The sequence below is a fragment of the Prinia subflava genome, chromosome 2 (assembly GCF_021018805.1).
Source record: "Prinia subflava isolate CZ2003 ecotype Zambia chromosome 2, Cam_Psub_1.2, whole genome shotgun sequence".
Lineage (NCBI taxonomy): Eukaryota > Metazoa > Chordata > Aves > Passeriformes > Cisticolidae > Prinia > Prinia subflava.
The window spans coordinates 102,861,207-102,886,954 of record NC_086248.1 but is presented as its reverse complement, the minus strand read 5'-3'; the positions used below and the strand labels follow the sequence as shown (position 1 = coordinate 102,886,954).

Sequence of the window (25,748 nt, the reverse complement as noted above, 5' to 3'; positions counted from 1 at the left end):
ATAAAGTTGTTCTTTTTAATAACAATCAGGTTTGTATAATTTTTCTACTTTTGCTCTCTTTTTAATCACTCCTGGTTGCCTTCCTCCCTCCATTTGTCCCTTTGGAAAATCACTTGGCGCCCCTCCTTGAGGATTCCTCTCCTTGGGAAAAAACAGGGATAAATTGCCACAGAAAATAGTTAAATTTGGAATCAGAATAAGCACAATCAAGCCTTTGGCTCTGGCTGACTAATCCCTCAACCTCTTTTTATGTTTTTTATGGAGAAATTCCATGTGTTTGGTGACAAATTAAGGACCTGCTCTGCTTGGAACCAACATGGAACAAGCCCTGCTCCAAGTTCATCCAGGGGAATACACGTGGAGGAAGGGAACACAAAGTGTTTAAACCAGGAATTATCTCCATTGTTTGAAAACAAGATCCACCACAAGCAAAGGAGCTATAAAACCAAGGAAATGCACCATTCCTAGCCAAGGTCTTTCCTAAATTCCCCACAAAAACCACACATTTGCAAACAGGTATTCGTTACAAAAGTAAATTTATTATGACCTCACTTTCATAGCTTTTTTTTTTTAATTCCTCATAACAATTTATAAATAACTCCTGGTCGTGGTTACTACAGCTGGGGGTGAGTCTGGTGTTTGGGAAGGTACAAAAAGAGGGAGATTTTGGGAAGTTTGGTGGGACTACAGCACCATGGCCTGGGGATTCCCGAGGAGCAGCGGAGCCAGGCGCAGAAGAGCCCGCACAGGCACATGCAGCCTCCTCAGCTTCAGCAGCAGCTCTGAGAAGTTCCTGCTCCCTAAAAAACATGCAAAGCAAAGGAAAAGGGTGTAAAAATGAGCAAAGATTTGCCCAAAATTGGAGGGAGAAGCTCCAGGGAACTTTGGAGCTGTCATCCCATGGATGTGTTTGTTGTGTGCTGGTTGGAAAGTGAAGTTCTATAAGTGATTTCAAATGTCTTTTAAAAGGGATCCTAAATCCAGGAAGGAAAACACAGAGGAAAAGAACACCGAGAAGAGAGGTGTGTAACAGGCAGCTGGATGCTCTGACACAGGAATTTGTGGCTAGCGCAGGATTCCTGGGATAGGTCCCAGATCCCTCGTGAATGTGGTGACATTCCTGCCCCAGCCATAAGGAAGGAATAGAGTTGCCAAAATAAAGGTCCAGCTGCCTTTCTTTTCCCCGAGTAACCCCAGGACTGTTGTATTCCCAGGCTGCTGGAGGGCAAGGAAAAGCTGCCCAGTGAAAAGATCCAGGATTTCCCCAAATCCCTATTCCAGACTCACCTTCCAAGCCTCCAGCTGCCAGCTGCCCTGGTGTGGGCACAGAGTGGTAAATCAGGAAGCACGCCAGCATGCTCAGCTGGGACTCCTCCGGAGCTTGCCCGCTCAGGTAGGAATGCAGGGACACATCCCCTCTGGCTGCAAGGCACAAGGAATACCTTTGGTGACATTTGGGAAGCAGGATTTCCACAGATAAAGCTCACTGAAGTCTCCATTCCCCACAGAAGGTGGGTTGGGAGGTTGTTTTCCAACCTCCTGCCTTCTGCCATGGCCACCCTGCTGTGGTCACCGCTTGTTTTTGCTCTGGAAAAATTCTCCCTGCACAAGATGAGGAACGAATTTTCTCTGGGAAACATCACCTTCCCTGCTAAAAACCCCCTACTACTCCAGGCAAACACAATTCCCCAGGGAATGTTCCACACCAAACTGAAAACGCCCACCCTTCCCTCCTCAGTTTTCCCTACTTTTGAGGCAAAAATCAACCTGGATCAGCAAGACAAAAACCAGGTGAGCAACACGGGATGGAATGAGATGGGCTTTAAGGTCCCTTCCAACCTAAACCATTTCATGATTCCAACACTGGTTAGACTGAAATTCCTCCTTACCTTGAAGCCACTGATCCAAGGTGTTATCTATGGTGCACTTCATCACCGGCAGGAATTCCGAATTCATGAAGAGCCCTCGGGCTGAACTCCTGCTCATCCTCTCCTGGTGGCTCTGGGAGCTGAAGAATTCCAGCACCAGCTTAATCTGCCACAGCTCAAAGGTCTCAGACATTTCCCGCCTTTCCAGCCTCCTCACAGCCTGGGAGTGGGGAGAGCAGGAATTGGAGCAGGAATGAAACAGGAAGAAAATGACTCCTCAACCCCTGTCCTCCCTCCTCTGGAAAAGCACATGCAATACCCAAAAAGTATTTGGGCATTTGTCCCCCAAAAACTGGGAAAAAGTATTCCAACAGGAACAGGAGTTTCCTACCTGGTCGATGGCGATGTATGTGGGCAGCATCTCTGGATTCTCCTGGGTCACGCACTCGTAAAGGATGGAGGAGAAAAGATCCAGGATTTCTTGTTTCTGAGGAAAGACAGGCATCAGGCACAATTTATTCCAGGTTCCTGCCTCCACTGAAATTAATCCATGCAGTGGCATCATAGGAATTTGGGATAACTAATAATACCACTTGACTTCTTCCTTGGGATAATTAAACAGGGTTTTATGCCCTCCCTTAAATAATTTTAGAAGAAATTTCATATAAAACACCTTCTGTGACTTCCCCTAAATGCTTCAAGGCTCTCTGGAATTGTTAAATACATTCCTCAAGGAATGGGACAAAAAATCCCAATATCAAATCAACAGGAATCAGAGGATCATCCTTGTATTACACAACATCCTGCAGGACATTCCCTGTTCCTGCTGATTGCAGGGCTAAATTCTGCTCTAGAGTTTAAGTCAAGTTTTCTCTACTTTGTATCCATGAAGTAAGTATCCTTCCTACCTGGCCCATGTTCACAGTCGGTTTGCAAAAATAATCGGCAAAGGAAAAGAGAGCAGGATCGGAAGTGAAAGCAGAAATTGCTTCTGGCTGGAATAAAAAGGGATTAAAACACATTCCTAAAATGAACTTTTTGGATTCATTCACAAAGATAACAACAACTGATTTCCGAAGTGTCCAGAACACAAGGGAGAAAAGTGGAACCCACACCAAAGGCTGGAATCCATGTCTAAAAATTGGACTCAATCATCTAGAAGCTGGATTCTATGATCTTAAGGTTGGACTTCATGATCTAAAGGCTGTACTCAATCTAAAAGTTGGATTCCATGATCTGAAGGTTGGACTCCATAATCTGAAGGTTGGACTCAGTCATTTAAAATTTAAATTCAGTGACCTAGAGGTTGGACTCCATGACCCTGGAGGGCTTTTCCTCCCTAAACGATCAAGCACTTCATGGGCTGGATGTGTCCAACACTCGTGTCTGCCCACACCAGATGCAGCTACACGTGGATGTCCTGTCAAAGCCATCAGAATTCCCTCCCTCAGCAGCATTCCTGGCAGGAACCATCCTGGGAGTGGTACCTTGAACGCCCGCGCTTCCGAGTTGCGGTGGGTGACGGTCTCTGCCAGGAGGCTGCGCCAGCCCATGGGATCCTCCTTGTAGGAGAGCTGCCCAGCTCGGAGCTTCACGTACAGGATGCCACCCTTGGAAAGGATTGACCTGGAATGGCACAACAGGGCTGATTTACAGAACTGGTTCAAAGAGAGGAAATTCAGGCTAGATATTAGGAAGGAATTCTTCCCTGCCAGGGTGGCGAGGCCTTGGCACAGGCTACCCAGAGAAGCTCTGGCTGCCCCATCCCTGGAAGCGTCCAAGGCCAGACTGGACAGGGCTTGAAGCAACCTGGGATAGTGGAAGGTGTCCCTGCCTATGGCAGAGGGTGGAACTGGGTGATCCTTAAATCCCTTCCAATCCAAAGCATGCTGTGCTAGTGGATTGTGCTTAATTTAATCCTTCCAGTTGACAATCCAGAGGGCAATCAATGATTGGACTCATTATCTTGGAGGATCAAACTCATTATCCTGGAGGTCTTTTCCAACCTATATGATTCTGGAATTGATTAATGGCAAGTAAATGACCTTAAAGCACCACATTGCTGAGCAAAGATGCAGCTCGTTTCTCCCACCCCTCACTGGGGAGTGCAAAGATGAGAATGATTCCTCCCGCCCAAATCCTGTGTTCCGGTAAAATCTCTGGTTCCCACAGCTGCCCCCTATGTTTTGAGTGTGTCACGAGGGCGGGTAGCACTTTGTGACACAGAGTGACATGAGAAAAAGCATTTCACAGGGCAGTAACAGTCTCCAACAGTCTGGGAAATGTGACATCACCACCACTCAAAACCAAACCAAAACCATGGGCTGTAGCTGCTCTCTGGTGCCTCCATCCCACTGCCAGCCTCTGTGGGTTTTACTATCAGGTTTTCCCCGACCCTGTTTTTTGCATGAATTATTCACCTCAATGGGTGAAACCCAACTCTGCAGTTTCTTTCTTCCCCCCTAAAGTGCTGTCAGACACACAGCAGTGACTTGATGAAACCCAGGTTTCTTTCTGAGCTGTGGGAGGGTTTAAAAAAAACATGAAATGTGATTATTATGAGGTCACGATTCAGTTGAGCATTAAAAAAACACTTACTGGAGATGAGTTGTTCCCTTGCTTAAATCTATTAATAATTCCCAGTAGCGGGGGCCCTTCACTCTGATCTGTCAATAGAAACATTTTATTACTAAATATAACCAGAATCATTGAATTAAGAGGTTTCTACTGTTTTTTTCTGGGCTGTTTTATGGTGTTGCCCACACAGAAAATTCAGAAGGAGGTTTGTGTCTCCTACAGGGAATTCCCTGCTGCATCAGATCTTGGAAGATCTTGATCAAGACAGAAGACAGAGAATTGTCTTTGGAACCATAATGGGACAATGTCATCCTGAGTCAGGCTAACGAATCAAAAATCATCAGATCTCAGCTCTTGTGATCTGTGACACAAAATCCAGGTGATTTTCCATTAAATCAGAGATTTCCTCTACCTGCTTCAGTAAGTGGAGCTCTGGAAGAAGCGTGGGTGCCATCAGCTCCTCGGTGGCCTCCCCATACCACTGCGTGCCCTGCAAAACGTCACGGGAGCCACAGGTTAGAAAAGCTCATTTCCATGAGAAAAGGAAGGAAAAGGGCACGGGGAACATGGGGAATAACTGCCCTGGCAGCAGGCAGGGGGTTCTGTTCCTAAGTAAACACAGGACTCATGTCAGGAACCACAGACTTCCCAAGTAGTTTTTTCCATGTATGGATGGATGGGTCAACACTTAATGCTGGGCAAGGCTGAAACATGAAGGTTTGGGAAGCATGAATCTGTAATGGCAACATGGAAAAGTCTTTGGCAGAACCACAGAGGTGCAGCTCTGCTGCATCTCTTCCCCCTAAAAATTCCAAGAACTCAATCTTCTCCCATATAAAATTAATCCAACAGAAAGGACTCTTCCCTGAAGGACACCTGATGGAAGCACCAAGGACAACCACCAAGTTGCTCATCTCAGAATTAGGAGAAGGCTTGGAAAACCACAAATTCTTCCAGCCACCTCTGTGCCTTTGGAAATCCTTCTGAAGAGGGAGAAGAACCTGGGTCAATCAGGACACCTTTCCCTGCCTGTTTGAAGACTTTGGTGACTCTCCCTGTCCTCCCTTCTGCCCAGGTGCCACCAAAGCACACTTGAGCTGTGAATGGGTTGAGCCCAACCCTTCACTTATTTGTGCAGAATTCACTTCGTCTCCACCACAGCTTGAAGCCAAACCCAAGACTGGAGGCCACTCCAATGAAAACTGGGATAAATCCGAGTGTTGGTCATCCCACAGCTCATCAAGGCCTCCCAGCCACGTTACCTTGTAGGTGACCTCTATGAGGGCGTAGCAGGGGGTGTTGGAATCCACGTCCACGGGAGTGAGGAGCCTGGGCTCGGCTGCCAGCACGTACAGGTGACGCAGAGCTTGCAGGTGGTACCTGGGGTAGGAACCAGGAGCTCAGCATGGGCTGGGAATGATCCCAGACACCCAATTTCAGCTCCTCACCCAAATACAGCTCGTGTAGCCATGGCATTCATTAGTTAGCAGAACAGGGTTTAATGGAGCAGAACCAAAAGTGATTAAGGTCATAAATGGACAGATCTTTCCAGCTGAGCAAACTGGAACAGCCACATCACAGGAGCACAGCAGAGATCCTGTGTTTCCTCACTGACCAAAGATCCCTACCACTGTCATTTATTTCTTCCATGTCCCACTTTTTTTTTTTAATGGAGAACCTCCAAAAATTGATTTTTGGTAAAAATCCATTATTTGTCTTTTGTAAGAAGATAGTTCAGCTGAAGGAAATGGGATCCCCATGAAAGCCTTACCGATTGTCTGTGCTGTGAACGGGGAAGTGAGGGTACAGAGCACAGAGGAGAGCAGCAATGGAGGAGTTGGAAGTGCTCAGGGAATATCTGTAGGAAAAAAACAACTATCCTTTAGTTTTCCCTCTAAAAAACACAGGAGGCCAAAATATTTTAGTGGGATGAGGAAAGGAACTTTGAAAAATACATGAAGACAACAAGACTTCCTCTTCCAGCAGAAGATGCCTTTATGCATCCATATACTATTAAAAAAAGGGAAATGGAGGAAATGGAAATAAGGACTGAGATCTGCCTTTGGAAAAGGCCCATTACCTTCCTCCTCCCAGGAAGAGGAGCCCCAAAGCCATGTGGTGAGCCAGGTGGAAGCCGTAGTTCATCTCTCCCCCTGTCTTCTTGTGCATGAAACGGCAAAGCTGGAGCACTTTGAGGTTCCCAGAGCCGGCCATGACCATGGCCAGAGCCAGGAGCAGGACACTCAGGCACGTTTCCAGGTTATAGTGACCTGTCTTCAAGCACAACAGAGAGGTTTCATCACAATTCCATGGTCAACAGCACATTCCGGGCAGGATGATCCACCACTTTCTACCCTGGAGCTTGGAAACGACATTCCCCAGAAAGAGGGAGAGCCAGCGAAGTCCTTCAATGATTCGCAGCCCTGCCCCACCCTATATAACATGTGTAATTCAGGAAATTAAAAGGGCTGGGTTTGTTCCCATTGAGGTTTTGCTGGGGGTCGCACAAAGCCATCTTTTTGCTGGAAGAAAACTTGGAAGAACTTACTATGGATGCTGTTGGAGCTGACAAACACTTCAGGAAATCTGTGGCATATTTGTACTAGAAAGAAAAGAAATGCCCAGTGAATACGGATCCAAAAGGTGAGTGACAGCTCCCTGGGAAGTGAATGGAATAAAATAACCCTCCTCTTACCAGGCACTGAAATGCTGCCCGGTTTTCTGACCCGGCAAAGCGAAATCCCAGGGATAAACACGCTCCGGCAATGATGTAGACATGAGCTTGCCTACGGAACAACATAAACAGGAAATGACTAGATGTTCTTCTTCTCCTCATCTGAATACATGGCACAAACTCCTTCATCCCTTAAAAATGAAAGAGAAGACTCATCCTTTATAGGATATGCCATATAACAAAACTCTCCTTTACAGGACAGTAAAATTCCCTAGGAGGAGATTTTTGGGATGTCACTCACGCCAGCGTTTCCAAGCTCAGGTCTTCAGAGGAAGGCAACTCTGTTGCATGAAGAGAGATAATGTTCTCTCTTATGATCTGTAAAAAGCAGGCAAGGAAAATAAATCCAAGGGAAAACTGATGACTAAATGAAACTCTGGCCATTAAAAGTTTCCAAGTTATACCAAACAGGTCTAAGGGAAGGAAAAGCTGTTTTTTTCCCCAACAGAGACCATCAGCATCCTGTAGTTCTCATAGGTATTGAGCTCATTTGCTCTTAAAAATTCCATATAATATCTTGGAATATCACTGATTCCACTGTTGGGAAACTATTCCTAATGCTCAACTCCATCCAGCAGTTTTGGACCCGGCAATGCAGAGAAAAGTTTAATCCCTTCCTTTCCCTGACATCATTTTGTGTCTGGAACAATCCCAATCCTCAATCATCTCCTTTCCAGTTCCTGGTGCTCCTAAAATCCAGAAATCCCATGGAACAGTCACCTCTGTCATGTTAATGCTCATTTCCCTGTGCTCCTGACATGACTATTGAAATACCCACATGGAAAACAATCCAGGGAGGTGTAACACTGGGAAGCAAACACACCACACATAAACAAACACTTACCTGAGGCACATTGCTGTTGACCCACTTGGAATTGGGTAGGATGTCATCCCACAAAATCAGGCATCGAGCCAGGGTCTGGAAAAAGGAAGAAAGCCAAATCATGAGGGAGAAAATTTATCTATGGAATTGGTAAAAGCTATAAAAATACACCTAAAAATTAATATAACTTTCCCCATAAATGGTGTCTTTCATCTGTTTCTCCCTAAATTCTGTCTCCATGACAAGGAAGCAGCCACACTACAAGGAGGAATTGTTGGAAGGGGTGAGTTTGGCTGGGAAGCAAAGGACTCTGGATGACGAGCATGTTTGGCTGAATTCCTAAATTCCATCATTTAAACAGACTGAGGAATGAACCCAAGGAAAATATTACCCTCAACAAAAGGAATTCCGGTTTGACAAAGTCCAGCAGATACATAGTGTCCGGTGCTTTGAGCCAGTCAGCAATGGATCTGCAGGACATGGCAAAGGAAAAGGGTTTCCAGGTCACATTCCAGCAATTCCAAACCTCAGCAGAGCCAACACTAGGGCAGTTTAACCCTGCAGGAATTCCCAGGTCAATACCTGTTGTTGGTCTTCAGGTAGATCATGGCAAGTGCAAGGGTGGCACCTGGACATGTCACATCCACGTTGATGGTGTCTCCTTCCTGGGAAAACACAGGAACAGTTCCCACAGACTCACTTGGAAGGGAATGATGCTCCCAAAGTCATGGAGACACTTCCCAGACTTCCAACTTAAATGCGCCAGCACTGGCACCACGTACCTTAATTTGGTAACTGGGAGATTTGTGCTTCTCCCTGTGCATTCCCGCCTGGAATCTCCTGTGTCCCCCCACCATATACTGGTAGAGCTGCTCGGGAACGTTGAGGTCTGACATCCCAATCAGGTTACTGCCATGCTAAGGAATGGAAGGAAGGAAAAGTATGGAAATGCCTTCCTCCAGGAGAAAAAACCCCAGGCAGCTGGGAGCCAAGGCTGGAACAGCTCTTGTAATGCCATCCCAATGGACAATGAGTCTCCTAATTGCAGCTGACTTACCCCAAGGCACACCATTCCCAAGGCCAGCCCTGATGCCAGGGAATAGGACTCTCTGTCCGTGCAATATTCCATTTCTGGGCCAGGGGGACGCCCTGGAGAAACCAAACCAGCAAAATTCACCTTTCAAAATTCCACCTTATTGATTAGTTCCTATTGAAAGGAGGAAAAAAAATATCTGTCCCTCCCTAGGGAAGTCCTCAGTGGAATGACAAGGAACTGGCAGTTCATCCATCCACTCCCAAATAGCAACTCCCTCCAACATGTTATGGTTGGAGTCTAGAGCCATGGTGAAAATGCTAAGCTTAACAGAGGATACTTTAAGATCCTGAACCAATCCAAATGCTTTTGCTAGAAAAGGATTGCACATATCCAGTTTCCAAAAACGCAACAATTTCACCCTTAAAATTTATCCCATTCCCTATCTAATAAACCACAGTCTCCAAGTATAGTCCCATGTAAACATGGAGAAAAGCCGTTACAAATGAATTCAGAATGACAGCACAAGTGAGATCATAAATCTGCTGTTAACATCAGCTCTTAAGGCCTAGTGATTAAAAATGCTGCAAACAGGAGAATTTAGGATGCCAAATTTCCAGGTGGAAGAAGTAGGAACATTAATGATGCTGTCATGTTTCTTTTCCTAAATCCAGTGACTTTCCTTTTTATGCTGCACAAGCTCCCAGGAGGGACCACGAGGTTTGGAAAAATGGGAGGAGAATGTTGTGGTGGGAAGGTGCCAATGTTACAACTCCCAACTTGCTGGTGCACACGGCGACTATCCCAGCCCTCATCCCGTTTTTCCGGTACCGGCACTCACCTATCTCAGCCAGCAGCACCTCGGCAGTGTGCCTGTGGGCAGTGCCCTGGTAGACCAGGCCTATCCCAACCACAGCAGCCACCTGGACGTTGTGAGGGACATCTAGCTCTGTGGAGGTGGGTGGCAGCAGGGCAGGGATGTGGATGCTCAGCAGGCGGGTGATGGCCATGTCCATGGTGCCCAGCTTGGCAGCGGAGACGCCGAGCAGAAGCCCAATGCTTGTCATCTCGTGGCCCTGGGCAAGGGGACAAGGAGCAGTGAGGCACATCCAGGGATGGGAAAACCCCTGTCCCGGTGTTTCAGTGGCTTATCCCAATGAGCCGCGTGCAGGGTGGAAAGATCTGGTGGTAAAACTGCTGGAAATCTTTGAACAGAAATGAAGTTTCCTCATTCTGCAGAATCCCAGAATATTTACAATTGGAAGGGACCTCTGGAGATCATCCAGTCCACCCCCAGCTCACTCAGAGCAGGTGACACAGGAATGCATCCAGGTGGGTTTGGAATGGAGTTTCTTCAGAGGCTCCATGCCCACCCTGGACAGCCAGTTCTCCACTACTTTCATGGGAAGAAGTCCTTCCTCACAGGGAGAAAGGATCCCTCAAATCCAAACCATGCACCATGACCATAATGAAGCAACTCAGACATTCTTCCACACCAGGAAAATTCTAATCCAACAGTTCAAAGAAACCTGTTGATTTTTCATTCCTTGTTTTGCCTAAAAAGAATCCAATCACAGTGGGATCTGGCTCTTGGATGTGCCAGAAGGCCTCACCTTTGTTAGGTAGTCATGGATGTTGAGGGTGGCCAGCTTCGTGAGGTGCCCGTTGAGGCCCAGGGCCATGAGGAACCCTGCATACTCATTGGCCAGCTCAGCAATTTTGGGCTTGTTGTAGACAATCCAGGCGGAATCAATCTGGGAAGCAGGAGCGATTTTCAGGCCGGCGGCCACCCCGTTGTGGAAGCTGGCCCAGCAGGCCATGTTGGGGGGGACATCGATGTTCCCGCTGTTCAGATCCACAGTGGTGTTCCTTGGAGGAGCACGGCCTGCCATGGGAGAGGGGATAACAGCAGTCAGGAAAAGCCAAGCTCTTCATCCAGTACCAAGTGAGGGAACAGCTCCGATCCAAGAATGTTCAGAAATGTCAGGACAGCTCCTGTATGACCCCAACACTGACCAGTTTAGGGCATTTTTCCACTTCTCACTCCTTTTGTACCTGGTAAGAGGTCTCAGTGTTTGATAACACTGGCACTGACCATTCCAGAAGGATCTTCCACCATTCCAGGTGGCAGATTCAAAGCCCAAAGGATGCTTCTTACAAAACCCACCCTCGAGCCGTGAAGTTCTTGGTGGAGAAGATGGAGAAACTACAGTAATGAGATAACAGCTGGAAGAAAGCCCATCCTACTCTGGGATGGACTGGGAAGGAACCCCTGACCAACGTACCAGTGAGGTTCAGCTTAGGAATGGGCAGCTGCTCCGTTGGCACAGGATGGTAGGAGAACAGGGTGAACATTCCTCGTCCAACTGGGAGTGCCATGGTTCGCTGGCACAGCTGCAGCAACCTGGTGGGGAGGTGAATCCAAAACCATATGGAAAATTTTCCCAAATATAAATGACCTACAAAGAACAGGCACTGGATGGGACAATTTTTCCCTCATTGTGACTTCTTCCTTCTCCTTTTGAACCAAATCTTTGGTCCTTACAAGGTTCATCTCCAAGATACCTTTTAGCTGTTGGAACCTGGCACTATTTTTCCCTTAAAGCTGGTTCAATAAATCCATTTCACAGACGCTTCCCAAACGTGTCGGAAGCGAGGTGAGAGGCGAAAGCCAAGCAAAGGTGGTTGCCCTGTGGGATCCTGTTATGAGTGGCAATAACACTGAGTAATAACCCACGTACAAAGGTAATAAGGTGCTCCCAAGAATGCCAACCACAACTCTCTATGATTTAGTCTGGAAAGACTTTCTAGACTCGTTAGATTACTCAGCTCCCTAGGTCAGACTTAGAGCATGCTGCATGCTAATGGTGTTCTCAGGTTTGCTTTATTAATTTGGTTTTTAAAGGAGAGGTTTTTAAACCTCCCAAAAAGGGAATAAAGAAGCAGGACACAGATAATCGAGGCCACTGGGCACAGGTTTCAAAGGAATGGAATGGGACAGTGAATGTGTTTTCTGTGGAAGTGCAAGGTCCCTTGACTCAAGACCAGCCTATCACAAAGGATTCTCCAGCTTTAGGAAGGGCATGGATGGTTTGGTCTCTACAGAGTAAGTTCTGCTTATATTTCACATTTTTGGGGCAGAAAAAAGTGATACAAAAAAATCTTTTCAACCCAAATTGACCTCAATATGCTATTTGGAGTCCACACTAAGTGTCTTTCCCAAGACCCCCCAACTCCAACACAGTAGAGCTTTGATAGCCATGGAACTCCAAAGACTTGGATTATGATTTTTTTAAAATCAGATTCTGAACCTCCAAAAATATCTCCACAACCTTTCAGCTGAACAAAATACTGGGAAATGGAAACAGCTGGAAATGGAGAAAGTGCCAAGGCCACACTGGATGGGGCTTGGAACAACCTGGGACAGTGGGAGTTGTTCATGGCCATGGCAGAGGTTGGAATGAGACGAGCTTTAAGGTCCTTCCAAACCCAATCCAATCCAGTCCAATCTAATCCAACCCAATCCAACACACTCCATGCTTCCAGGATTCCTTACCTGTTTTCCTTCTCCTCGATGTACTCGTGGTCACTGGCTTCTGGCATCTGCACCACATTGACCCGGACGGGCCGGGCACTCTGGAGGAGCCTCCGCACCTCCTGCACCCTTAGGTCCTCACTCCAGATCAGGGACATCACCTCCTCATTCATGTCATTCATGCCATCCTCATCCTCTTCTGACTCAGCTGCTGATGGAATATCTGAGGACAGCACTGTGCCCACGGACTGCAAAGGAAAGGGAAAAGACAGTTCCAGGGGGGAAAACTGTCAGGAGGGCACCACATCCTGAACTCACCCAGCACAATGGTGGGTCTGTACATAGAAGGGATGGACACACAGATGGAGAGTAACAGCATTCCCATGCTCCTTACAGGAATTTAGAGGCCTGAAGGATTTCCAGACATGGAAATCAAGTACTTTTGTACAACCAAATGGGATGAATAACTGAAGACAAGAGATGACACCTCAAATACATTGAGGAGGTGACATGTGAAAGTTCTTGTCCTTTCAAAACCCTTCCTTGTTTCAGAGCATAAGGAAAGGGGTTTCCTTTCCCTCCCTACACTATCAGCCCAGTTTGTGATCAGCCCAACCAGAGCTGCTGTTCTGCAGATTCTGCTCCCAAACCCTGTGTTATTTTTCAAAGTGTCGACATTTTCATATGTCAATTTGGATTCCCTCCACACCCACCTTGGAAAAGCCATTACTCATTAAAACAAACAGCCTGCACAGCAGAAAATCCCAAAATTCCTCACCATCAGGCAACTTGCGGCTCACCGCAGCATCAGAATGGGTTTGGAACTTCCACACGTGACTAGAAAAGCACCAAAGCTTAGGAGCACTCTTGGAAAACCCTTTTTCCATGCAAGATTTAAGAAATGCTTTTCTAAAACTCTGTTCTCCTGTTTGATGACATCACACAAGTAATGAGAGGACCCAAAAGGAACAGATCTTCCTGTGGTTCTCTAGGAACATGTGGCCCCAGGAAGGCAAGTAAATGAAGAGCTGATGAATGAAATTAAATTTCTTCTGGTAAATCCATGCTCAATCTCAACGGGCAACTGCACCATGCAGAGCAGCAGGGTCCGTTCTGAAACAGGAAACTCCACCCTGCCCTCCTGAGAAATGACAAACAGTTTGGGGTTTGAAGCTCACTTTGGCCTTTTAAGGTCACATCAAGTCAAGACATTGTTATAAAGTCACTGATAAAATCAAATTTATAATAATTTTTGACGATTTGTGAGAGTTGCGGTTGGGCACAGCTTCCACCAGCAGCAAACAAAAAAGATTTTTCATGTGGTGGCACAACGGGTTTGACCTGGAGTTAATTGACCTTTCTGCCAAATTAATTACAGTTTTGATATACAATTAGTCATAAAGCCATTGTTGTAGAAAACTGGAATAACTTTAATATCCCTTTCAAGGCTGAGGCAGCAAAAAGGGATCTTGACCAAGATGGACTTGAGATTCCAAATCCCAACTCCTGACTTTGGAAAAGGCTCCAATCCTCTGTCATGAAGGGGTTTTATGTCAGCCTTAAGAAGATTTCTGGCTTCCAAAAAAGGACATTTCAGTGAGATGTAATTCCTTGGGATGCTGGTAATTGCTACCATCAGAAGAAAATGTTGGAGAGAAAAACACCACACTGTTTTTTAAATCATTTTATCTCAGGATACAAATAACTAAAACATTTTTTGGGGAAAAAAAGAGAAATATGGCAAGTGGATTTCCAAATCCAGCTCTTCTAGTGGAAAGAAGGATGCTGGCCATGCCAACACAAGGAGCCACTGACAAATACCCACTTCCTTCTCCTTTTGCCATGGTTTGACGGCAGAGCCTCTGGAGAAAGCACCAAAGGCTGGGAGGAGGAGGAATCTCACAGCTCTGAAGGCAAAACTTTTGCCTAAAATTGATTTATTGAAAATGTGATTTATCTTGAGTCCTCCCAGCTATCCATGATTATCCATCCCTGTTGGATGGTGGGTTTCACATCAAAACCCTTGTAACACATAAAGCCTCCATTTTGTCGCCCTCAATTTGGAAATTAAGCTGGAAATTCCTGAGCTGGGTGCTCTGCCCAAATCCTGAGACTGAGAAACTTCTTTGTGGCCATACTCACAGATTTTCCCTTCTGCAGGCTCCCTTCCCAGGCCTGTTTGGACAAATCCTGGCGGCCAATGAGGAGGCAAACAGCTTCTGGCCAGTCTGAGGCCGGCTGCTCCCGGCACTGGTAGATGGCATCTCGGATGGGAAGGGCCACGCCAAAGGGCAGAGATTCCAGATCCTTCAAGGTGAAACCTTAAAATTAAGGAGGGAAAAAAACCTCAAGTAAGTGTTATCAATCCCAGACAAAGAGTGTTTCCTGTTATCCATGCACACAGTTATTTGGGAACGTTGTTGTTCTGCTCTTACCGACACTGGTCATCCATAGGACCAATTTTTCAGCCAGGCTGGAAACAGAAGGGCTGGTTTTGAAACCACACCTGGAAAATTAAGGAGAAGCCAATAAAAGCTCATCCAGAAGTCAGCAGGAAGTCATAAATTCAATAAAACACCAAAAGCCTCCATACCGAGTGTCATCCTGCTCCATCTGCTGCTTCCGTTGGCCTAGGAAAGACAAGGCTGTGTTAATTCCATGTTTTCCAAGCTTGAGGCACTCCCAGGATGGAGTCAAATCTTACCTGATGTGATCTTGTACAAATAATGGGAGGCTTCATTCAACATGGCACTCTCATCCCCAAGGATATACAGAGCCACACTCTGGGGAGGAGAGACACCAAGAAAAGTCATTTGGGGGCTGATATTCCTTTGCTTCCCAGAAAAACAGGCAGGAAATAACTGGAATACAACCTCAAAAGTGGAACAGCTGTATTGTGAGGAAAAGGAGGCTGAGAAACAACTGAACAACAACAAACTTTTAAGCTTTAGAGTTTTGGAAAAAAAATCTACGCTGAAACAATGCACTCAATTTTCCCTCATTGCTCTAGAGATAAAAGAGAAATATCTTCCCAATGCAAAAACAGGTTCCCAGTTATGCTTCTTCTGTTTCTCACACTCCATTTCTCCTGCAGGACACACACATTGTTTGTAGACACCCTTTTCCACTTGGTTTCCTCCACATCTTGGATATTTTGTAAAGCTTCCAAGTGAAAAGCTGTTAGGTCCAGCCAGCAAAATCCAAGGAATCAGTCACTCTATTTGGACAATTCTGGGAAAAATCACATCCAGGTAAAATGATTTTGTGAGCTTTATGAAGATCTTTCAACTCTGAGCTCTGCAAGGGCAGATCAGGCAGAGAGAGAAGGAAATAGATCTTGGCTTTTTCTCACTGTTTTTCTCCTTAGGCACCTCAGGCTCAACACCTCTGCTCCCAGTTGGAAGGATTTTCCCAACAATGAGTAAGGAAGTGATGCTGAACAGGAGATACCATCAGCACTCACAGGACTAAATAATGATGTTGGTGCATGCCCAAGGAGAAAACTGGGGAATTCTCATTCCCAAAATACAGATAATTCCAGATTCCATCATGACTTTGCACAAACCACAGAAAAACACAGAAGTGGTGAAGCTGCTCAGCTCCAATATACCCTTCCCACCTGGAAAATCCATCCAGTAAATTAATCCCTCTGTTATTTCATCTTCCTTTAGGGATGTTTCACTCCCAGAAAATTCAACAGCTGGAGCAAACCCTGCCCACAGGGTAGTGCTGATAGAACAAGGCACATTCCCTGTATTCCCTGCCCCCCAGCACTCACCAGTACCACCAGTTTGCTCCTTTCACAGATCCCTGGTAAGTAGGGATAAGGTTGCACTCCCTCTCCCTTCAGGCAGGAACTCAGCCACTGGAAGATACTTGGAGGCTCAGCAGAAAAAAAGGACGGATGGAGCATGAAACCTGTTTGGACTAAAGATGAACAACAAAGACAATGAGCTCCAGGGAAAAGGTACAAGAATTCTTCACCATTCCCATTTCCCCCCGTATTTCCTTCAACAACAAAAATCCAGCATTTCCTCACAAAATCCCTCCTGTCAGATGGGATTTTTTGACAGGAATGAAAACTCCAGGTATCTATTTAGGAAGGAAAACTATCTCAAAGGAATAAGCAGGGGATAATCCTCCAGAATGAGGGGAACATTAAAAACAAAAGGAATACCCAAATATCATGGAATAGCCAAAGGTTTAAACTTACCTTGGTCAATTATGCAGGTCTGCCTGGAGGTTTTGACAAGAGCTGGGTAGTCCCTGTAGTAATAATCCATGTAAGCTTCCAGTTTTAAATCCCTGGAATGAGAGAGAGGGAAGTCACAGACTGGGAAAAAAATATTCCAGCCTCCTGGATGCCACCTTTGGGCAGTTGCGCTACTGGAGAAGAATTACTGAGCCATGGAACAAATAGTAAAGGTTTTAAATATTCATTATCTTCAAATACAGGGCAAGTTTGCTCCAGTTTGGGCAATCCCATCAAAAGGAATGGTTTTCCAGTGGGAATACCTGGCCAGCTGAACCAGGAGAACCACGAGGGAGCGGAGTCCTTCTCCCATCAGACTGTTCAGTTTGAGCTCCTCATAGATGAGGTGGAGAACAAAGAAAATGGCAGGAATGTGGGTGAAAAGGAGGGTGGAGGAATCCAAACTAAGGCTGTGGGAAAAGTCTTCCTTGGAAGCCGAAACTTCCAGAGGGTCCAGGCGCAGAGCTCTGGCAACAGGATGAGACTCAAAATTCTTGTGGTAGTCAGAACTCAGGAGATACTCCCAGTCCTAAAGCAAAGAAACAGGGAAGAAAGAGAGAGGATCCACAGTGAACATAATTTCCAGAAAGGTAATTCCAAAGCACTGTTACAGAGGAATTTTTTCCCTAAAAACTAAGCCAAATATAACTAAGGGAACCATTTCTTACCTCATCTGACCCAGTTTCTGATGGCCTTGCCTTCTTTGGAGCAATGACTGGAGAGAGTGATCCTTCAAAATCAAGCTGCAATAAAAGAAAAAGAAATAAATAGAAAAGAAATAAAAAGAAAATTAAATAAGAGCAGAAGTGAAATTCCCAAGGTTTTCTACGTGAATGACAACACCTGAACCCAATTCAAGTAGGACATGATGTGGCTTAGGGTACTTCTGGATTTGCTGAACAAAAGCCAGAAATCAAAAATCCTCTTTAAAAAACAATAATCAGAGTTGTGACCAGTGTTTTAACTCAGAATCAATTTAATATGGATGAGATGAATCAAATTTAATGCAGCAGTGTTAGGTGTAAGCTGGAGTCAAATGTTCATAATTTATTTTTATAATAAGCACCTTGCAAATGCATCTCATGGTAAACAGAGTAAAATAGGCCTAAAAATGAGAAGTGAAGAATGAATTTGCTCACATTTCGTGTCCAGCAGAGCCTCTCAGTGTTGTAACCCATCATGTTCATGAGACAGGTGACAAATAAATTCCACTCTGAGTGGTAGCTGGGCCCTCCAGGGGCGTTGTAGGCATTGTACCACTTCACCAACATCTGCACAGCTGTTTCCTTGGGCAGGATGGCTTTCACCCCCTGCAGGCATTTTTTCACTATTGGAAAAGAAGGATAGCATCCATCAGCTCTGGTTTCCTGGGATTTGCTTCATCAGTGGTGGAAATCTCCACAGATTCCTCTTGATGGACCTGCTTTTAACTCTAAATAAAGCCACAAAACTCCAACAGCTCTTACTTGAGCTGAGCACAAGCTGAGCTGTTCCTCTGATTTGGAACAAAAATAAGGAAAAACACTCCTTTCTTTCTCATTACTAAAACCAGCCATGTCTGAACTGGCATCTCAGCCCTTCCCCAAGCAAACTAAAAGCCATCTAAAGCTTTGGAAACCTACCTAATTCTGAGGTGGCAATTTCAGGAATACTGATCCGAACCATGGTGTTATTGCTGAGCTCCTGGAAAATCCAACAAAAGTGGTGATAAATCAGGAAATCCATCAAGTGCAGGCAGAGTCCTTTTCTATCAACTCAGAACTCCTTAGAGGGTGAGGATATTCCCAAATCCTGGCCTTTGCTACATTAAGATGTGGAATTCAGGTGCCAGCTCTGTGAAACACTGGAAACCTTGGAATTATCTTAAAATAGTCCTTGTTACCAAAAGCGTTGCCCCAAATGACAGGGAAATACTTACTAAAGTTACTCTGTTGTGGACAGGATCCCTCAGAGCTTGGATGAAAGTCCCCAGCTGCTGGAAGGTGCAGTCCTCAACATATGGGGAGTCGTGGAGCTTGGAAGAGTCCCTTAATTCTGGAACTGGTGACAAAAGCACGCTCTGGAAAGTTGGAAAAAAGAGCCAATTTTAGAGTTCAAATTGAATTGGAATTCAGAATTAAAGTGGATCTGAGCAAAGGACAGCTGAAATTGTTGCATTTAAAGTACTAACAAGAATCTTGGAAACAACTACGAATCTTTCCAATCCCTGCCTTGGAAGTTTTATGGCAAACAGAGATAAACAGGGCAGCACCACAAAAATCTTCTTTAAACACAGTTTATTCGGAAGATTTGCAGAACAAGAAGGAAAGATTCAACTCCAAAAGACACCTCAGAAGATAAACAACCACCAATCATTAAATCAAAAGGAATATTTCCTTATTTCTTACTTCTTCCAGGGGCCCCAGGTGCTTGTTCAAAGGCTTGGATGGAGTACTGACACTATCCAAGGGAGTGCTTGGCCGAGGCATTGGGTTGGACATAGTCAGGGATGGAGCAGGAAGCCCGGGAATAAAAACCTTTCCCACCTTTTTGGTGGAGAAAAGAAACAAAAAAGTTAAGTTTTTCTCTAAAAATAACCCCCACAAATATTATTTAATTGTCCTATTAATGCCATGGATGCTTCAGAACTCCCTTTCCCAGACTGCACACAAATTAGGGATGGAAAAGGTGTTGCTTACCCGAACCACTCCAGAATAAAGCACCAGATTCCCACTGCTTTCCAGAACCAACAGAGTGTCAATGCCCTGGAATAATCAAGCAGCACATTTAGGTCCTTGTGTTTAATTAAGGAGGCACCAGCTGGATGACAAGGACATTCTTTGAGTAACAATACCTCCACTGGAGCCGCATCCTTTGCTGGAATATTGGTGACAGATCCAAAGATCAGCTGTGATTTATCGTTGCTCTCTTGGAATTTTACACACCTAGGGATTAGGGAGAACAGGAAACAAAAGGTTTGTCCTGTGTGTTGTTACAGAAAGAAAACAGACTTCCAACTGTGCAGGGAATTTTTGTGGGTTTTGTGGTTCTTTCCTCCTTTTCCCTGCTTTGCCCAAAATAAATCAACTTATTTTCAATTTTCTAGTTAATTAAAACCCCTGATGTACTTCCAGCTGAAAATTTCTGGAGTGGTTCACCTGTCCCCAAGGGATGCTCACCTCAGTTGGAGCTGGGATTCCACTAAAAAGCACAGGAATTTCTGCCCACAAAGGTCAGTAGAAATGAACACTTTGGATGCCTGGGAATTCTTCTCTCTGGAAAACAGACACAAGGAGCAGGTCAGAACCTGCTTTGGAGACTTCATGAAACCATTCAGAAAGCCTAGAATAACACACCACAGAAAACTGCTCCAAGTGCTCAGTTCTCTGCAAGGGAGCCAGGCACTTAGGGAGCATCATTTCCAAAAAAAATCAGGGACTGCAAGTCCATTAATTGAGCCAAGATGGCTCCAATTGCAGAAAAAACACTCAGAAAAAAGCTGATTTTTCACTTTAATTCCTGCTTCCCAACTCTCATCCCAAGAAAACCACCTGACCTCATGTTTGAGACTGTTTCTGTCCACAGGTGGTCGATGCAGAGCTCAGGTACAATTGGCTCTGTCTCCGGCATGAGGAAGGAGTCATTGGAAACAGAATTCGGGGAATGGGTAATGCTGGGTCTCCTTGGGGACTGGGCACTGCTGGAAAAGTTGAACCTCTGCACTCCAGAGAAGGAATGGACTCCCAGGGCTGGGGAATGGGAACGGCTGCAGACAGAGACAGGATATGGATGAGAAGGGGATCTTCAAAATCACATAAAAATCAGACATTGACATAGCCAAAAAGTGGATCTTCAAAATTGAGATAGAATCAGACATTGGATACGGCCAAAAAGTGGATCTTCAAAATCAGGGAGAATCCCAGGGAACTCATCCACTGACTTTAAAACCCAATCAAACCTATAACCAGGAACTAGCTTACTGTTGATTTCCTTTAGTTTTCTAGCACAGGAAAACCATTCTCTACTTATTTTCCAGGCATCTCTGTCTGAATCCAATAGAAGAGATTTCAAAAGGATTTCAGATGTCCATTCCATCAAAAATCCCTTCCAACCTCTTCCCTTTAAGTTCTTTAGAGAAGCCAGCCCAAAACACTCCTGAGACTTAAACATCCTGCAGACATTCCTTGATCCTTCACAAGCAGCCTCCTTGTCGCTGGCACAGGCATTATCCTCCTGTGCTATCAGGATAATGGCACAGGAAAGGCATTCCAAGCGAATTTCAGGTGCTGCAACATGAGAGGCACCTGAGTCTTGGATGGAAAGACAAGAGCAAAACGTGTCCACAGTATTCCATAGCTCCCATCCTTTGGGATTTGCTGTGGGTGCCCACCTCAAAGCAGCCATGTTGGAGATGGTGGGAGAACGGGACTGCAGGTTGGGAGAGGAGCCGGATCTGCTCTGGCTGTGGATGGACGAGTAGTTCTGGAAAGGGGAGCCCCCAGGGGAGTCTCCTTTGGAGAGGCTCCGGAGATGAGCAGTCAGGGAGCTGCTGGTGGCCATGTGCTGGGGGGTGCCCCCCTGCTCTGGGAATTTCAGCACCAGACTCTGCTCCTGGGAGGAAAACCAATGGCATGTGGGCAAGGACAGCCAGGGAGAGTTTTTTCCAACAGCTTTTCCTGTCAGTTACATGTTAGAAATTCATGCTTAGCCTACAGAGTTAATCCCATCAACTGGTCTTCCACTGCCACAGAAACTGCTCCAATGGTTTGCACAAAATCCCAGGATTTGGTTGGAAAAGACCTTAACACCCAGCCAGTTCCACCCCCAGTTCCAACCCCTTCCCCTGTCCCAGGTTGCTCCAAGCACCATCCAACCTGGAACATTTCCAGGGATGGAGCAGCCAGAGATTCTCTGAGAAACTCTGCCAGGGCCTCAAAACCCTCACTGTCAAAGTTTTCATGGCATTAAGTTACTTCCCACTGTACTTAAACCTTCTGGTCCAACATATGGAATAACACATTAATAACATAATCCATGACCATCACCACCACATGATCTCCCTGCTCCAGGCAAATCCATGGAAAAAACTTCTTAAAAACCAAAAGAACCAGCCCCACTCAGCATCTTAACTCTTATAAATGAAACAAATCCTAGGCATTCCTAACACACATAAGGGCATGGAAATGCACACAGCTGTTTTCCAGGTATCTTTATCCTCCAGGGAATAAAGTGTACCTCTGGCTTGACTCTCCTGAGGGCCCAGACCATGTGTAAGCTCTGCATAGTGTCGTAGGTCATCACAACAGAAGGGTCAGTGCTGAGGAACACAATCCTCAGCGTGTGGTCAGCCACATACTGCACCCGGGATGATCCAAACACTCCTGGAAAAACAGGGATGCATTCCAAAGGATCAGCTCCACAACAATGAGCATTTCCCACACCCTTCTTTCCATAAACTGGGTTTCTTCCCTGAGCAGCTTTCCCTTGGAAATTACTCTTCCTGAATTTTGTAATACAGGGAACACTCCAGGGATGCACTGGGATTTGCTGCCACCCTGAGGGACTCCAGTGACATCCAACATACCTCCAGACTTCCAGACCAGAGGGGTGATCTCATCCAAGGGGTGCAGCATGCTGAACATTGTAGGCAAAGGCTCCCTAGGGAAAAGCCAGACAAATCAAAGCCTGGAATGTGACAGCAGAGACACAGATTCTGTCTCCAAAAGCTCATTGGATCGAGTGAGTAGACTCAGCTTTTCAGGACCTCTATTCCTAATCCCAGCTCTTCCGAGTACTAGAGAATCCCAAAGAGTTGATTAAAGCTGCTCATCTGTGCATTGTCCAACTGCTTCCTTAGGAATCCACAGAGGGCTTCCACAGGGGCTGGGAGTCTCAGCCAACAGAGAGTGGGATCCTAACCCAACAGGGAATGGGGTTCTACCCAGCAGGGAATGGGATCCCCACCCAGCAGGGAATGGGTTCCCACCCAGCAGAGAGTGGCATCCTGACACAAGAGGGAATGGGATCCTGCAGCTGAGAGAAACTGTCTTGATGACAAACCCTCAGTGACTCTCCCAGTCATCCATGACAGCCTGGAATCAATTCTCAGGCAAACCTTAAAGAATCAGGCTGCTGCTTCCCAGATCCTGTTCCCAGGATCAGCACTCCCTAATAGTTTTTAACACTCAGCTTTGAGTGTGCTCACTCAGAGTCACTGGGATGGGATACAAAGACTGGAAGAATCACATCAATAAAATCCCAGACTGGCTTGGGTTGGAAGGGACCTTAAAATGATCCCATTCCACCCCCAGCCACAGGCAGGGACACTTCCACTATCCCAGGTTGCTCCAAGCCCCATCCAAGCTGCCCTTCAACACTTCCAGGGACGGTCCAACCACAACTTCCTCCTTTTCCACTCGATTTTACCTTTTCCTATCAGAAACACATGGATCTTTCACCACTGCCCTCCAACTCCTCCATTACTCATTAGATTATCCAACAGGAAACATCCAAATTCCTCATTTCATACCTGGGTGGACTTGGAGGCACCTCATGGGATGAACTGCTGCGCTCAAATAACAACCCGTATTTGGTTGGCCAAACATTTGCAACCTATAAAAAAATTACGGATTTATAAAGGAAAAAGCTAACCATCTGCTGTATTGATTATGTTTGAGGGTTTTACAGGAAAATAAGACATTCAGGCTTTTTATGGAGAGCTGAGGAATGTAAATGTGGACAAAAATATGCCAAGAGTGGACAAAAAGCAAGGCAAAAGTTACCTGGAAAGGCAGAGCAGCGATGTAATCCTTCCCCTCCATGCTGTGCACATTTATGCAGGAATTCTGCAAAATGCAGATACATTTCTCCACTATTTCCTCACTGCCCAAAACTGGAAAAGAAAAAAACAATTACACAGTGAAGTTTCACTCTGTGTCATCTCTTATGCACAGAAAGTAAATTCTGACATTTCAAGTCATGGTGAATGAGCTCCTAGAGTGTGTCCAGAGAAGGGAATGGAGCTGGGAAGGGGATGGAAAACAAGGAATGGCTGAGGAAGCTCAGCCTGGAGAAAAGCAGCCTCAGGGGTGACCTTCTGGCTCTGCACAATTCCCTGACAGGAGGGTGTAGCCAGGTGGGGGTCAGGCTCTGCTTCCAGAGAACAAGGGACAGGATGAGAGGAAACAGCCTCAAGTTGCACCAGGGGAGATTCAGGCTGGATATTGGGAAAATTTCTTCCCCAAAAGGGTATCCAGCCTTGACACAGGCACACGGCTATAAAAACCACGTGGATGTGGCACTTGGGGATGTGGTCTTGCAGTGGCCTTGGCAACAGCTGGACTTGGAGGTCTCAGGGCTTTCCCAACCTAAACAATTCCACGATTCCAAGCCAAGGGAGATGAGCTCTGAGTATTTGCCCAGCAGTATAAGAAGCAGGACACTCACCATAATTTTTTTCTGATTTTTCCTGGGGGATAGTGAAGTCACACCACAATGCCTGAAACCCAACACAGCATCATTAATTCTCCAGAACGAGCTGCTCCCACACCACGTCACCTTCCCATATCCTCCCAACTAACCACACCCCAAAACACTGTCTGGAAAGGGTCTGTGGATTCCCTCAGTGCCCCTTTCCTACATTTCCATACCTGCAGGACGGGGCTGTCGACAGTGAATGCCTTGTACACGGTGGACACTTGGCTTCTGCTGCCCTTGCTCCAGATGACCACATTGCTGGCCACGTACAGCTCCTCATCATAGTCTACCTCTTCCCCAACATCACTGGTGCCTTTCCTCAGCTGCCAGCTTTCCTGGAAAAAAGGGGTTTGTCAAGGAAAAACCACAAGACCCACAGGTGTGATGAGTTTGGCCAGTTACAAGGTGCTGGCACTGAGAAGCTTTGGCTGCCCCTTCCCTGTAAGTGTCCAAGGCCAGGCTGGACAAGGCTTGGAGCAACCCGGGATAGTGGAAGGTGGTGTCCCTGCCCATGTCAGGAGGTGGAACGAGATGATCCATAAGATCCCTTCCAATCCAAAAAACCTTGGCATTCCATGGTAAAGGACTATCAGAATCCATTTAGATTTATTTTGATAGAAGCCATGGAGGAATGGGTATGGGAGACACTTTATGGAGTTCTGATATTTAGAGTGAACCCACTTGCTCCCTAAACTGCTTCTCAGAAAGGAGGTGGGATGTGGATGAATCCAATCTTAGGTTCGACCTCCATCCGAGCTAGGGGTATTCACCTGGAGAACAGAAGCCTCCAAGAAGACCTTAAACCCCTTCCAGTGCCTAAAGGGGCTCCAAGAGAACTGGAGTGGGACTTCGACACGGGTCTGGAGTGACAGGAAAGACTCCCCACTGCCAGAGGGCAGAGTTAGATGGGATATTGGGAAGGAATTCTTCCCTGGGCGGGTGGTGAGGCCCGAGCACAGGTTGCCCCATCCCTGGATGTCAAGGCCAGGCTGGAGGAGCCTTGGAGCAACCTGGTCCGGTGGAAGGTGTCTCAGCCCACGGCGGCGCGCGGGAACCGGATGGCTTTAAGTTCCCTTCCCTCCCAACCCCTCTGGAACCCCCAGCTTAGGAAGGCTCGTACCCGGTGCCGGTCGTGGATCGTGACTTCACGGAGGGAGCCCACGAGCCCTGCGGCGCCGTCGGAGGAGCAGAGCTCCGGCGCGGGCTGGAGCCGCCGCAGCTGCAGGCTCAGGGCACTCGGGTGCCGCCGGCTCTGCTCGCGGCCCCGCGGCGCGAACTCCTGCAGGTCGCCGGCCGCAATCATCGTCGCCCTCTCGTCACAGTGGTCCGACATGGGGCCCCGATATCCACATTATTTCCGGGACGCTCCGGCGGCTCCCGCGGACACCGGGACGCGCGGGGACCGGCACCGGCAGCGCCTCACGAGGGCGCGGCCATCTTGGCGCTCCCGCGCTGCCCCGCGCGCGCCGGC

At 46.5% G+C, this 25,748-nt stretch overlaps 1 protein-coding gene across 1 annotated transcript; it reads right to left on the bottom strand.

The window, feature by feature from the left end:
- Positions 1-517: 517 nt before the first annotated feature.
- ANAPC1 (anaphase promoting complex subunit 1) lies at positions 518-25,748 on the bottom strand. The gene is made up of 47 exons (XM_063391330.1): positions 25,398-25,748; positions 24,451-24,612; positions 24,248-24,299; positions 23,584-23,693; positions 23,331-23,413; positions 22,386-22,459; positions 22,037-22,182; positions 21,192-21,412; positions 20,358-20,567; positions 19,981-20,076; positions 19,656-19,746; positions 19,501-19,566; positions 19,210-19,347; positions 18,741-18,881; positions 18,445-18,505; positions 17,962-18,149; positions 17,491-17,565; positions 17,086-17,351; positions 16,784-16,875; positions 16,349-16,497; positions 15,275-15,353; positions 15,164-15,200; positions 15,006-15,076; positions 14,713-14,891; positions 12,592-12,818; positions 11,321-11,439; positions 10,649-10,920; positions 9,877-10,111; positions 9,060-9,151; positions 8,785-8,919; positions 8,585-8,667; positions 8,394-8,472; positions 8,024-8,098; positions 7,421-7,497; positions 7,141-7,231; positions 6,994-7,047; positions 6,526-6,719; positions 6,217-6,303; positions 5,708-5,825; positions 4,858-4,935; positions 4,467-4,534; positions 3,356-3,494; positions 2,777-2,863; positions 2,260-2,355; positions 1,890-2,088; positions 1,288-1,422; positions 518-800 (listed from the first exon to the last, which is right to left on the bottom strand). Exons 1-47 carry the CDS (start codon positions 25,608-25,610, stop codon positions 685-687), a joined length of 5,856 nt encoding a protein of 1,951 aa, XP_063247400.1. The 5' UTR covers positions 25,611-25,748; the 3' UTR covers positions 518-684.

Bases quoted from the DNA above. Each gene is read 5' to 3' on its own strand.
- ANAPC1 (XM_063391330.1), bottom strand. From the start codon at position 25,610: ATGTCGGACCACTGTGACGAGAGGGCGACGATGATTGCGGCCGGCGAC. The intron at 22,460-23,330 runs GTATGAAATGAG...GCTTTTCCCTAG, and splicing joins GTGCCTCCAAGTCCACCCAG to GGAGCCTTTGCCTACAATGT. The intron at 15,354-16,348 runs GTGAGTGCTGGG...TCTCCTCCCCAG, and splicing joins GGAGCAAACTGGTGGTACTG to AGTGTGGCTCTGTATATCCT.